At 54.7% G+C, this 12,688-nt stretch overlaps 10 protein-coding genes across 10 annotated transcripts; 6 read left to right on the top strand and 4 right to left on the bottom strand.

Annotated features, from left to right (window-relative positions):
- Positions 1-43: 43 nt before the first annotated feature.
- On the top strand, positions 44-2,410 carry MRET_3635 (U3 small nucleolar RNA-associated protein 14; the record flags this gene model as incomplete). Its single annotated transcript, XM_027630262.1, has 1 exon — positions 44-2,410. One exon carries the CDS (start codon positions 44-46, stop codon positions 2,408-2,410), a length of 2,367 nt encoding a protein of 788 aa, XP_027486051.1.
- A 50-nt stretch (positions 2,411-2,460) lies between these two features.
- MRET_3634 (ribosomal RNA-processing protein 36) lies at positions 2,461-3,513 on the top strand (the record flags this gene model as incomplete). Its single annotated transcript, XM_027630261.1, has 1 exon — positions 2,461-3,513. The coding sequence occupies one exon, from the start codon at positions 2,461-2,463 to the stop codon at positions 3,511-3,513; it is 1,053 nt and encodes a 350-aa protein (XP_027486052.1).
- Positions 3,514-3,574: 61 nt separating this feature from the next.
- MRET_3633 (charged multivesicular body protein 6) lies at positions 3,575-4,340 on the top strand (the record flags this gene model as incomplete). Its single annotated transcript, XM_027630260.1, has 5 exons — positions 3,575-3,633; positions 3,659-3,701; positions 3,733-3,885; positions 3,924-4,076; positions 4,116-4,340. 5 exons carry the CDS (start codon positions 3,575-3,577, stop codon positions 4,338-4,340), a joined length of 633 nt encoding a protein of 210 aa, XP_027486045.1.
- Positions 4,341-4,396: 56 nt separating this feature from the next.
- MRET_3632 (iron-sulfur cluster assembly enzyme ISCU, mitochondrial) lies at positions 4,397-4,957 on the bottom strand (the record flags this gene model as incomplete). Its single annotated transcript, XM_027630259.1, has 1 exon — positions 4,397-4,957. The coding sequence occupies one exon, from the start codon at positions 4,955-4,957 to the stop codon at positions 4,397-4,399; it is 561 nt and encodes a 186-aa protein (XP_027486046.1).
- Positions 4,958-5,264: 307 nt separating this feature from the next.
- Positions 5,265-6,047, top strand: MRET_3631 (sorbose reductase; the record flags this gene model as incomplete). Its single annotated transcript, XM_027630258.1, has 1 exon — positions 5,265-6,047. One exon carries the CDS (start codon positions 5,265-5,267, stop codon positions 6,045-6,047), a length of 783 nt encoding a protein of 260 aa, XP_027486047.1.
- A 95-nt stretch (positions 6,048-6,142) lies between these two features.
- Positions 6,143-6,610, bottom strand: MRET_3630 (large subunit ribosomal protein L11; the record flags this gene model as incomplete). The annotated part of the gene is made up of 2 exons (XM_027630257.1): positions 6,143-6,199; positions 6,227-6,610. The coding sequence occupies 2 exons, from the start codon at positions 6,608-6,610 to the stop codon at positions 6,143-6,145; spliced, it is 441 nt and encodes a 146-aa protein (XP_027486048.1).
- A 129-nt stretch (positions 6,611-6,739) lies between these two features.
- Positions 6,740-9,067, top strand: MRET_3629 (ribosome biogenesis protein ENP2; the record flags this gene model as incomplete). The annotated part of the gene is made up of 2 exons (XM_027630256.1): positions 6,740-7,093; positions 7,124-9,067. The coding sequence occupies 2 exons, from the start codon at positions 6,740-6,742 to the stop codon at positions 9,065-9,067; spliced, it is 2,298 nt and encodes a 765-aa protein (XP_027486081.1).
- A 1-nt stretch (position 9,068) lies between these two features.
- MRET_3628 (20S proteasome subunit alpha 2) lies at positions 9,069-9,821 on the bottom strand (the record flags this gene model as incomplete). The annotated part of the gene is made up of 1 exon (XM_027630255.1): positions 9,069-9,821. One exon carries the CDS (start codon positions 9,819-9,821, stop codon positions 9,069-9,071), a length of 753 nt encoding a protein of 250 aa, XP_027486080.1.
- Positions 9,822-9,915: 94 nt separating this feature from the next.
- MRET_3627 (phosphoserine phosphatase) lies at positions 9,916-10,731 on the bottom strand (the record flags this gene model as incomplete). The annotated part of the gene is made up of 1 exon (XM_027630254.1): positions 9,916-10,731. The coding sequence occupies one exon, from the start codon at positions 10,729-10,731 to the stop codon at positions 9,916-9,918; it is 816 nt and encodes a 271-aa protein (XP_027486027.1).
- An 81-nt stretch (positions 10,732-10,812) lies between these two features.
- On the top strand, positions 10,813-12,678 carry MRET_3626 (serine/threonine-protein kinase; the record flags this gene model as incomplete). Its single annotated transcript, XM_027630253.1, has 1 exon — positions 10,813-12,678. The coding sequence occupies one exon, from the start codon at positions 10,813-10,815 to the stop codon at positions 12,676-12,678; it is 1,866 nt and encodes a 621-aa protein (XP_027486084.1).
- Positions 12,679-12,688: the final 10 nt, after the last annotated feature.

Raw genomic sequence — 12,688 nt, 5'->3', positions numbered from 1 at the left:
TCGACTCGCCTGGGGCCCAAGTTGGCTTGTCATACGGTAGGGTATGAGCCGTCGAGTCCATCGTCGGCGCCGCGAGCGCATCATGCCGGTCGAAGATGATTCATCATCAGAGGACAGAGATTCGTCCCATATTCGTGGACCACGCGTGTTCGATGACTCGGATGACGAGCCTGAGGGTATTCAAGGCGACGACGAAGAGATTGACAGTGATGAGGCCTTTGGCGAGGACGACGAATACGATATGGGCGGTCGCAACGACGATGATGCTCAAGAAGAGGATGAAGAAGGAGAGGATATGGTCGCTCTAAGCAACTTGCTGGATGAGGCGCCTGATGAGGACGAGGCGCCGGCACACGTAGACGAAGAGGAGGACGCTGAAGACGACTTTGGCATCGATGACCCTGATTGGGATGCGATATGGAGCAAGAAGCGCGCACATACGGACGATACCAGCATGCCAAAAAAACGCACCGCGCGCCCTGAACGCACTGAAGCTGTGGGTGAGGCCACTGAGGCTGCCGGCAGTTCGGATGTCAAACTTAGTCTACAGGATCTTATGGCGCACGACTCTGGCACCTCGCTCTCAAATGTACAAGCACTTGCTGAGCAGCGTAGCAGTAAAGGAAGCCAGCCTACAGCATCCAAACGTGGCGGAGGTGTCTTGCATGCGCCTCTCCCCGCCCCTGTCCAGGATCGATTAGACCGCGTCGAAGCATACAAACTCTCGAAAGAGGAGGTCGAGGGATGGGCTCCTACGATTAAGCGCATTCGAGAGGCGGATCACCTGTCGTTTCCTCTGCAACCACCTGCGCAACCACCAGCTCCATCCAATGCTGGTCTCACAGCCTCGTTCGCGCCAACCACTGATATGGAAAAATCCGTGGCGTCTTTGCTGCATGAGGGTGGATTGTCCGAGAAGCAAGTGGCCGAGCAAGAAGGGCTTGTGCTTCGCGACATGGATCCTGCCGAAGCAGGGAAACGCCTGGCCGAACTGCGTCGTATGCGTGAGCTCATGTTCCGTGCTGAGCAGAAAGCGCGGCGTGCCAACAAGATCAAAAGTAAGACATACCGCCGCATCCACCGCCGTGAGCGAGAACGAATGAAGCAACAGGAAGCACAGGATTTGCAGGATGATGACGACGATGAAGAGCAACGATACCAGGCGGCCAAGGATCGAGCCAAGGAGCGCGCTACGCTTCGGCATAAAAATACAGGAAAATGGGCCAAGTTCCATGCTAGTCGCAATGATGACGCATCCCAAGAAGCTCGCCTTGCTGTGGAAGATCAGCTTCGACGAGGTGAAGAGCTCCGCAAGCGGATCCACGTGGAAGACAGCGACGAAGAATCCCTCGCATCGATGCACAGTGATGACCGCGAGGCGGCGTTTGATGAGCTCGAGTCGTTTGCTCGCAAAGAGGCCGAACAAGATGAACGCGATGCTCAAGCGCTAGAACAGTCAGGGAAAAAGAGCAAGAGTCTCTTGCATATGAAATTCATGCAAGACGCACGCGACAAGCAATCTCGAGAGACACAAGAGACGATTGCGTCACTTCGTGAAGAGCTCGAGCATCAAGACGATACGGTGAATGAGCGTCCAGTAGGCCGTGCTGTGTACTCCCAAGGCACAAAAGGTCATGATGCGACGCTGCCTGCGAACCCCTTCCACACTGGCGCATCCAATCCCTGGCTGCGACAGTCGACGTCGGGCGGAACGTCCAAGCAAACACCACAGGTTCTGGTCGGCAAGGACAGTCGTGCTGCCACGCGATCCATTCATCGCACTGAGCGACATGCAGCACGTGGCGATGAAGCGCGTGCATCAGCTGCTGAAGACGCTACACTGGCAATTGATCCTACCGCACAGCTCGAGGCCTTGTCGAGTGAAAGCGAGGCGGAACCAACCGAGATTTCGCGCCATGCTCGAGGCAAGCGCGGACGCGGTAAACGCAACAATGCACCCTTGCAGCGTGATTTAGTTGCTGAGGCCTTTGCGGGCGATAATGTAGCACTGGATTTTGCCAAAGAAAAACGCGCAATGATCCAGGCTGATGCGCCCCAAGAACAAGACATGACTCTACCTGGCTGGGGAAGCTGGGGTGGCAAAGGTGTGCGTCACAGGCAAAAGAAGAACCCAGCTTTGATTAAGAAGATCGACGGTCTGGACCCTTCGCGACGCAAAGATTTTGGCATGGAACATGTGATGATCAATGAGCGGCAAGACAAGAAAGCGTCCAAATACAAGGCCAAGGACTTGCCATTCCCATACACCAGTGCGGCACAGTACGAAGCTGCCATGCGAACACCGCTTGGATCTGAATGGAATACGCGCACACAACATCAGCGCCTCACCATGCCGCGTGTCACGACCAAAATGGGCCAGCGGATTGATCCCATCCAGCGGAAATTTTAGGTGCATAGGGCTCACAGACCGCATGACTAATCCATTTTTTGCCCTCTACCATGTCTCGTGCTGACATAGGGCGTGATGAGGCGGTGCCGACACGCGGTGACGTCGTATCTGAGGACGAATACGATGCAGAAGAGATGGAAGATAGTTCAGAGGAGGAAGAGGGTGATGGCTATGCGCAGTTCATTGATCCCGATGACGAAGAGTCTGACTCGGAAGAAGAGGAGGTGGATGAAGAAGACGCCCTGCGGCGCGAGATTGAATCCATTCCTTATGACAAATTGCTCAAGGCACGCCGTGCTATGAGTTCCAGCCAACTTGGCGGTGACGTGTCGGAGACTGAATCAATCCAAGCCAAGCGTGCCATGGTCAAGCAACAGCTGCGTGAAATGGGCGCCAAGTCGCGCGCCAAAGACACAGCAAAGAAGCAGAGCCTTGGAACGCGTGAAACAAAGAGTGCACCGACTATCATGTCGACTCGTCGCCCTGTATCTCGAATGCGCCATGTTGTCGATCCCATTCCGCGTGCCAAGTCGCGTGATCCGCGGTTTGATTCATTATCGGCTGGTCCTGTGAATCATGACTTGCATACTAAGTCGTATGGCTTTCTGTCCGAATTATACCAAAACGAAATCAAGCAGCTACGTGAAAAGCACGGAAAATTGAAACGTGCCGAGATGCACCACGCCGGACCTCGTGCCAAAAGCCAGCAAGCCCTGGATATACGACAGGAAAGGGACCAAGTGGAACAGTCTTTGCGTCGCGCTGAGAGTCTTCAAAATGAGCGCATACGTCGTGAGCGCGAACGAAGCGTCAAATCCGAATTCAAGAAAGAAAATCAGCGCCGTGTAGATGCAGGCCTGCGTCCCTACTTTCCGAAAAAGGCTCAGTTCCATGAAGCGGTACTTCGCAAGCAGTTCGAAAGTATGTCCAACGGAACAGGATCAAGCGCTGCGCTACGCAAGTCTATGGATCGCAAACGTCGTAAAGACGCTCAGAAGGAAAAGAAATCTCTTGACTCGGCACTGGGTGGCGGTGCACGTACCGATCTAGCATCACACCGCCCTGGCGGTGCCCGGCCACATAAGCGAGGCCGTCGTGGATAATTGTAGGGCTTTATAGGTGGAGGCGGTTTGAAGCGTGTCTTCTTGTTCTAGTGCTTTGGCGATGGGCACGAGCCAATCTAAGGGTGTGCGCGTCACAAAGCAGGACCGCGCTGTGTTGGAGTATGTGTTGTTATCTCACAAACAGCTTAAAAGTTCAACGCGACCGCGTGCGGCAGTACCAGCGTAAAGTGCGTGAGCTTTCTCACCTAACCAGACTAGCTGCAACAGGTACTAGATCGCGAACATGACATTGCGAGACAGGCTGTTCGGGAAGGCCACATGGAGCGTGCACGTCTCGCGCTGCGGCAACGTGCATATCAAAACGGCTTGATCGAAAAAACGGATCAGCAACTCGCCACTCTGCAAGAATTGGTGCGTCTTTTTCTGTATCTACGATTAACGCCTACCAGGTATCTACTATCGAGTTCGCACAGCTTGAGCAGAGTGTACTCTATGGCCTCTCTCAGGGTAGCGAAGTACTCAAGCAGATCCATGAGGAAACACGTCTGGAACGCGTTGAGCAGATACTGGACACTGCAGCCGAATCACAGCACTATCAAAACGTACGCGAGATTGTGGTTACATTTACTAATGACACACAGGAAATCAACGACATGCTCTCTAGCACCCTGACTGCCGACGAGCAACAGTCTGTGGAGGAGGAATTGGTGCGCATCGCCTCGCAAGCACAGGAAATGCCAGATGCTGGCACGCACCACACCACAATGGAACCTACACTTCCCTCAGCTCCTAAGCACGACATGGCACGCACGTCGTCTGGACGGGAGAGAACTCACGAGGTTCTGGTGACAGAGCATGCATCATAAATTTTGTACATAAAGCCATTGTCTAACTTGCAATAGATAATACATCGAGTGCTAGTTTATACAGTACCGGATCCAACATGAGGGGTAGCAGTTGTCTGACCGGTGGCAGCATCCTGCATAATCTCAATGTGGCCCTGTTTTGTGTTACCAGACTCCAGACGATTCTTGCGGTAGTCTTTGATAGCACTCTTGATGGCATCCTCAGCAAGCATGGAGCAGTGCAGCTTTACAGGTGGAAGCGAGAGCTCGCGTGCCACTTCGGTATTTTTGATGGCCGCGGCTTCATCCAGCGTCATGCCCTTCACACGCTCCGTCATGAAGCTCGAGCTGGCGATGGCAGAGCCACAGCCAAATGTCTTGAAGCGGACATCTTCGATCACACCTTCTTCATTGACCTTGATGCTCAGCTTCATAACATCGCCACATGCTGGTGCACCAACGAGGCCGATACCGACATCCTTGGTACCCTTGGCAAACGAGCCGACGTTGCGTGGGTTGTTGTAGTGGTCAAGCACCTTTTCGTGGTACATACGCACCGGGCGGCTAGCAGCCACCATGGCGCGTGGCATACGAGCGATACCTGTTCGCAAAACTGACGTTGTAAGTCCAGAAATCATTTAGAAGAGTGGTGGTCGTAAGATGAATCGGAGGGCGTGTGAGCAATCTGATAAAATAATTCCGAACAGTCACAGCGAGGGGTGGCAAAAGACGTAGGTTTCGCCGTGGATCAGGCCAATCACGTACAACGTATTTTTCTAATCAGCGACAGGCCCACTTGGGTATGACAGTATCATGACTAATCCTCGTGGGCTTCTTCTAGCTTCGGGAGCCAATGCGAGCGCAGATCCTTCGCACAGACGGGTATTGTAGTGACACATCACCCCATACCGTGCTTGTCTCTCAACTCCCACATCCCCCTTGACTATGGTATTTGAAATTAAGCTTAACGGCACTGTTGTGACTACTGGTGGTAACCGTGGCATTGGTCTGGCCATTTCCAAGTCGTGTGCCCAAGCAGGTGCTAATGTGGCCATGCTGTACCACTCCAACCCCGAGGCCGAGAAGGCTGCGGAGGAAGTGGCCAAGGAGTACGGCGTCAAGGTCAAGGCCTACAAGTGCGATGTCAGTGACGCTGAGCTGGTGAAGAAGACCATCCAGCAGGCCGAGGCTGATCTCGGCCAGATTACGGGCCTTGCTGCCAATGCGGGTGTGTCGATTGTCAAGCCTGCTCTTGAGCTGACGCCTGATGACTTCCACAAGGTCTTCAACGTGAACGTGCTTGGCGTCTTCAACGCATGCAAGGCTGTGGCCCAGCACTGGGTTGATACCAAGTTTGACAAGGGCTCGATCGTTGTTACTTCGAGCATGAGCTCGGAGATCTACAACCAGAAGGGTCCGAATGATCCACTCACGCAAGTGTTCTACAATGCTTCGAAGGGCGCTGCGACCAACATGGTTAAGGGCCTTGCCGCTGAGTTTGCCAAGTACAACATTCGTGTGAACGCCCTGGAACCTGGCTTCTGCAACACGGAGCAGACGAGTGTCATGGACAAGTCCATCCGTGACTACCAGGCCTCGAGTGTGCCCATGGGTCGCTTCAGTGAGCCCCACGAGCAGGGTGCCCCATGTGTGTTCTTGCTCAGCGAGTACGCCAGCTACATGACTGGCGGCCACATCCGCCCCGACGGTGGATTCACGCTTTGGTAAGCACTACTGCATAGGATTGCCTCCCTGCGAGCGCAACACATGTCATTTTTTGTAGATGTTTCCTCTATGATGCCTGTTTCATTGTTAGTGGAGCGCTACCGAACGATCTTGATGCCAAGACTTCGTGCGCTGCCAGCCACCACCTTGCACATCTAGCGCGTCAGTACGTCAGTACATACTTCTTTTTCGGTAATATCGACATCTTTCATTTTGATCTTGGCAATTTCGTATATATGCTTGATACTCACAGTCCCCGTAATCTCAGCGCCAGGCTTCCGCGCACCTGTCGTGATATTAGCCGCGCGCTTTAGTAGAAGAGACGTAGGAGGAGTGAGAGTACGAAATGAAAATGTACGGTCTGGCTGAATCGTCACAACCGTGGGCGTCAGCAGACCTGGCTCCAGATCACTGGTGCGCGCATTAAATTCCTTGGCAAAGTCAATGGCCTTTACACCCTTGGCACCGAGCGCCGGACCAACAGGTGGCTGTGCAGATGCACTACCAGCTGGGACAAGTAGCTTGACGATCGTCGCGACAGCCTGTTTACCACCTGCCTTGGACATGATGGTGACGACAGCCGAGCGCGACGAGCTGAACGGCGCAGGCTTTCTTTCATGCACGTGATCCGTTCTTCTTTGCGGCCTCGCCACGAAAAATTTTGGACCAGGGGTGGAGGACGACCTTGGGCGACCATGTCGGCTGCACAGGATCCGGCGCGGGTGTACACGGTATCAGGCGGCTCGTCGTCTGCACCGGAAGAAGCATCCTACAATTCCACATCACTTCCAGATATCCTGCGTCGCTCCGGATCATCTAACAAGCGCAAAAAACGCAAGGCAGCGATTGAAAATGACAAGATTCTGTCCAAGATTGAGCTCATCCAGGATTTCGAGTTTCCCGTGGCGAGCAATAAAATTCGGTGCACGCACGACGGTCTGCACATTATGGCTACCGGCACATATAAGCCGCAAATCCGTGTATGGGAATGTGAGCAGCTTAGTCTCAAGTTTGAGCGTCACACAGACGCGGAAAATGTCGATTTTCTCGTGCGTATTTGCCAGCACTGACCGCCACAGTTTCTGTCCGACGACTGGACTAAATCCCTGCATCTTCAAAGTGACAGGTCACTTGAACTGCACAATCAGGGCGGCATGCACACTCGTGTCCGCCTGCCGCGATTCGGTCGCGCGCTAGGATACCACTACCCCTCGGCAGATGCTCTTATCGGCGCTGCTGGTAACGAGGTGTATCGTCTGAATCTTGATCAGGGCAGATACCTAGCTCCTTATACTCTGGGACAACAGGGGAATGTTGTACATGGCTGCAACGCGATCGATGTGAACCCCGCGCATGGCCTGCTCAGCTTCGGCACGGATGGCAGTGGTGTGGTGGAATTATGGGATCCTCGAATGCGACGTCAGGCGGGATCCTTGAGTGTGGCGACGCGAACAGTCCTGGATGCAGCACTCTTGGCGGCGCGTAGGCAGCTACCAGGCGTGCAACTCGGCGAAGACGCCGACGCAGAAGCCGTAGCACAGGCCTCGTCCACTCTGGCCGTCACATCCCTGGCAAGCGCCGCTGACGGATTGAACCTTGCTGTGGGCACAAACACAGGACACGTCCTGCTTTATGATTTGCGCATGGACAAGCCGTACACGACCAAGGATCAAGGCTTTGGCTTGCCCATACAGTCTCTCTCGTGGCCTGGTGACGCCAACGTCGACACACCAACACGCACACAATCAGAGGCTGACGGCAAAGTATTAAGCGCTGATGCCAAAGTCATCAAGATCTGGGACAAGGATTCGGCTGAGAATCTGGTATCGGTGGCGCCAGCGGGTCCTCTCACGAATCTGAACCACGTCATGCACTACCCTGGCAGTGGCTTACTATTTGCTGCCGTGGAAGCTACACAAATGGCCGCATGGTATGTACCCGCGCTAGGACCTGCACCGCGCTGGTGCAGCTTTGTGGACAATATCACGGACGAAATTGATCGTACGGACACGGCCGTGGCCACCGGCGATAGCGGTGTCAATGCATACGAGGACTTCAAGTTTGTGGACCACGCTGAATTAGAGCGTCTTGAATTGGCTCACTTGATTGGAACGCCCCTTTTGCGGCCATACATGCATGGATACTTCTTGTCGCTTAAGCTGTATGAGCGCGCGCGTCTGCTGGCACACCCACAAGCCTACGATGAAGCGAAGCAGCGCGCCATTCGTGCAAGGATGGAGCGTGAGGCCGAGAGTCGCGTGCGCAGTGTTCAGAACGCCAAGCCCAGTCGCCAAGTCAAGGTCAATCGTCCTCTGGCTGACAAGCTGGCATCTGACGAAGCATCTACTCTCTTGCACGATGACCGTTTCAAAGAATTGTTCACGAATCCTGAGTTCCAGGTCGATGAAACAAGTCGTGAGTATGCCCTGCTTCATCCGAGCGCATCGATCCAGTCACGTCCAGCGCCTCGTGAAACGGAGCGCAAACTTGTTCCTGCTGTGCAAGAGGACATGGACAGCGACAATGAGTCCCTGGATCCCGACCAGGAGGAGTCACAATCCGAGTCTGAGTCCGCGTCGGAGCCTGAGGTCGGAACGCCACCCAAGCCCGCTGCCAAGCCGTCATCGGCGCCACCGGCCAAGCCGCTTCACATGCCTCGCATGGTGCAGTCGTTCGATGCGACTGAGGACGATCCGCAGGCCAAGGATCGCCCTCTCGGCGATCGTGCACGCCGCCAACCGGCTCAGGCACGCGTCTCTGACGATGCGTTGTTCACGGGCACGTCTATTTCATGGACGCCCTCCGCCGCATCTGCTGAAACAGACGCACCAAAGAAGCGCACGAAGAAAGCTAAAAAGTCTGAGCACGAAACGTTCGGTATGGGTCTCTCCAAAGGTGCTGGCGTCGAACAGGGCTATGGTGTGGACGCGCTATCTGACGAGGCCCGGTCTGGTCGTACACAGCGTCGCAAGCCTACGCGGAGTGCAAGCAAGAACACATTCCGTGCGGCATCGCGTCAGTAGATTAGAGCGCCAAGTAGTCCTTGACTTCTTGCTCTGTCAAGCGGCGAAAGACAGGTATGGGCTCTTTGCCCTCGCCGACGATCGACTTGGTCGCATGGCCCACGATGCCGATCTCGATGGTCTTTTCTGTCATTTGACCCTCGAACCCTTCCTTGAGCGTGAGGATAGCCGTGTGAATGGCGTCCTCGAGCGAAATGTCGTCGCTATACCGCTTCTCCAAAAACGTTTTGGCATTGGTCATATTCTTGCCCATAGCACTCGCCTTCCACATAAAGTAGGAGCCACTGGGGTCAACTTGATACAGCGACGGACCACGCACGGCATCAAAGCCAGCTATAAGGAGCGACACACCAAATGGACGCACACCACCGCTCTGCGTCGCATCCTGCATGACCGTCGCAATCTCCTGCACCAGCACCTTGGTTGTGGGGTATTCACCATAAATCTTCCAGTACGACTGTGCGATCTTCCGTGCACGTGCGAGGAGAATACGAAAATCAGGACCCATACCTGAATATACAATGCCAATGTTGGGGCACACCAGTGCCACCTTTTCCAGAGCACTGTCATCCACCAACGGCGAAGGTGGTCGTTTTTCAGTCGCAATGACGACGGCGTTCGACGCCTTGATTCCAAGACTCGTCGTACCCTGCCCCACGGCAGCTAGAGCATGCTCGATCTGCACGAGCTTGCCGCTCGGCGAGAAGGTCGTCAGTGAGAAACTGTACGCGCCCTCGCCAGCTCCTGCACTCATATTGTGGTCGAATCGCAAGCGAGGGACGCGCGGCCGTCGCCTATCGCTGCTGATGTGTCACGTGGAAATGATTATGTGGAGATGCTACACACACCTATGCACGGCGGGTGATGAGCTGCTCACGCGTCAAGTCACCGTTGAGCCACTGCTGGATCATGTGCTTCGGCACGGTCCAGTCCTTAAACAAATGGTACCCAATGTTGTGCTTGTCGCAGTATGTAGCCAGATCGTTGTCTTTCTTATCCTTCACGAATAGGACATCAGCATGGCGCGCTGCCGAAATGTCAGAAATACCATCGCCCGCGAAGAAAAGCAGGGGTCGCTGCGGCAGGTCGCGGTAGGGTAGGATGCTCAGCGATTTGTCGTGGCCATTGACATTGTCAGGATGACGGTACACGATGCTCCACGTATCGCCCTTCTTTTCAGGGTCGGTAAACTCGACATCGTTCGAGATAATCTCCAGCTTGCTCGCTTCCTCTTCACCAATGAGGTTCGAAAAAATGGATCGAATGATGGGCGTCATACCAGACGACACCACGACAATGGGGATATGGTTTTCTTTGGCGAATGCGTGGAACTCTTTGAATCCCGGATCAAGCTTGACATCTCGGCGTGTGAGCTCTTTCATTTCTTCGAAGGGCCGATGGACAGACTCCAGCATCTGACGAAATCCGTCACGGAAGCCTATCTTTTCCGCTACAATGGCATCATTGATCTTACGACGTTCCGCGTAGCCCATGCCCACAGTGTCGACCATGTGATCATTCGAATCAAGTAGCGTGATCGTGCCGTCGAAATCCGTCAAGAAAATATACTTGGCATCGCCGTACTTGGGCGTCGACATGGTGGGCAAGGGACGGCGCCGCCATGAGCTCCACGCGGGGGCGAGGCGCTCGGCTCGTCCAGTCATTATGACATAATGCTGACGAACATAGTGCTCAGACCCCGGCGTGGAGAACGAGTTGCACGGTGCGCTGCGCAAGCGCAGGCCATGACGGGGCGTCACACACGCGTCCGACGTGCGCATCTCACGTCGGCGTACCATGAGCTGGGAAAGCAGCTCACATCTGGAAAGCTGTCTGTGGTTGGGCAATATACGCTTCAACGCTCCATTGGCCAAGGTACCTACGGCAAGGTGCGATTAGCCACGCACCGGCTCACGAATGAGCGCGTGGCCGTCAAGCAAATACCCAAGCAGCATGTCGCCAGCCTAACTCGAGAAATCCACCACCATCGTCGACTTCATCACCCACACGTACTTCAACTGTATGAAGTGATTCTCACCGAGTCTCATATCTGGATGGTGACAGAACTGTGCTCGGGTGGCGAATTGTATGACGTCGTAGAGAGTCGCGGAGGCTTGCACGAATCAGAGGCGTACACGTACTTTGCACAGCTATGCGATGCAGTGGCCTATATTCATGCACAGGGCATCGTGCATCGTGATTTGAAGCTCGAAAATATTCTGCTGGATGCCCAGGGCCATGTCAAAGTCAGCGACTTTGGCTTCACGCGCGAGTTTGAGCCGCATCGTTGGCTGCGTACGAGATGCGGTACTCAGGCCTACTGTGCACCCGAAATGCTGGATGGCCGGCCATACGTCGGTGAACAGGTCGACATATGGTCTATGGGCGTGATTTTGTATGCACTCGTATGTGGCCAGCTTCCGTTTGACGACGACAATGACGCCGTCTTACACGACTGCATTTTGCATGCATCACCTCACCTGCCGTCCCAGCTCTCAGTAGAGCTGCGCGATCTTATTGGATCTATTTTGTCGAAGGATGGCGCACGTCGTCCCTCTATCAAAGACATCGTCTCGCACTCATGGTTCCAACTGCACGCGGATCCCGTTCAGGTGGACCACCTCGCCCACATATCTACGCCACCTCTACCTCTTATGGAAAGTGCAGAAGAAAAAGAGCTGTATGCCATGCTCCAAGAACTAGGCCTGGCCGTGGGCCAGATCCGGCACAGCGTTCTCACCCATGCGTGTGACTCTGCTGGTGCGTTTTGGTGGCTACTACTGCATAGAAGGAGGCGCCGTGCAGCTTCATATACCCTTCGTGTTCCTGGCGCGTACAAGGACGCACCGGAGCTATTGCCCAGTGTGTCCTCACCCGACCCATCCGCGCGATCGTCGCCGGTCATGCCGAAACCAGCCCGGCCGATTTCCATGACGCGACGAACGTCGTCCCGACTTAGTCGAACGTCGAGTGCTAGACGTTCCTCATTGAGCAGCACTGACTCACACGTCTCGATGTCACTTCGACGGCACAAATCCAGCATGTCGTCCGTGCTACATGCGCCCCTTCCTCGCCGGCGACGAGACTCGGAATCCATCGTATATCGCTTACGCAAGGAGAGTCATCACGCACTTGCGCCGGTTCGAGCGCTGCACGAAAAGCACAGATCTTTGGACGAAGCCTCGCTGCAGCGAAAGGGCATGAACCTCACTTCCCGGACGACTCCGCCTGTCGCGCTTGGTACATCAAGTCTGTCGCCCTTGAGAATCCGGTGTCGTCGTCCGTTGGTTACGCCGAAACGGCCATCGCTTCTACGTGTAAGCAAGCCCGAGCGAAAGCTTCCGCCGGAAGATGAGGAGGGTGATTGGATTGACGAAGAGCATGAGTTTGCGGGCGGACTCGGGCAGCAACCGACTCTCTTGCTCGATGCGGCGCCAGGACTTTCTCAGCGTCGAGGATCTCCATGCCCCTTGCTGCGTCCTAAGCTGTGGACACAGGGCGACAAGTCGGTCTCATCCACACCATTGCGGCAGAAAATGCGGCGCGACGTACCGGCTACCTTGATTGAGGAAGAGGATGACAACTCAAGTGATCCGAGTAGTGTTATGTAACCCGTGTACA

Source organism: Malassezia restricta, chromosome VI (genome assembly GCF_003290485.1).
Source record: "Malassezia restricta chromosome VI, complete sequence".
In the NCBI taxonomy this organism is placed as follows: domain Eukaryota; kingdom Fungi; phylum Basidiomycota; class Malasseziomycetes; order Malasseziales; family Malasseziaceae; genus Malassezia; species Malassezia restricta.
Note: the sequence above shows the minus strand (reverse complement) of the source record. Positions and strands in the feature narration are given on the sequence as shown.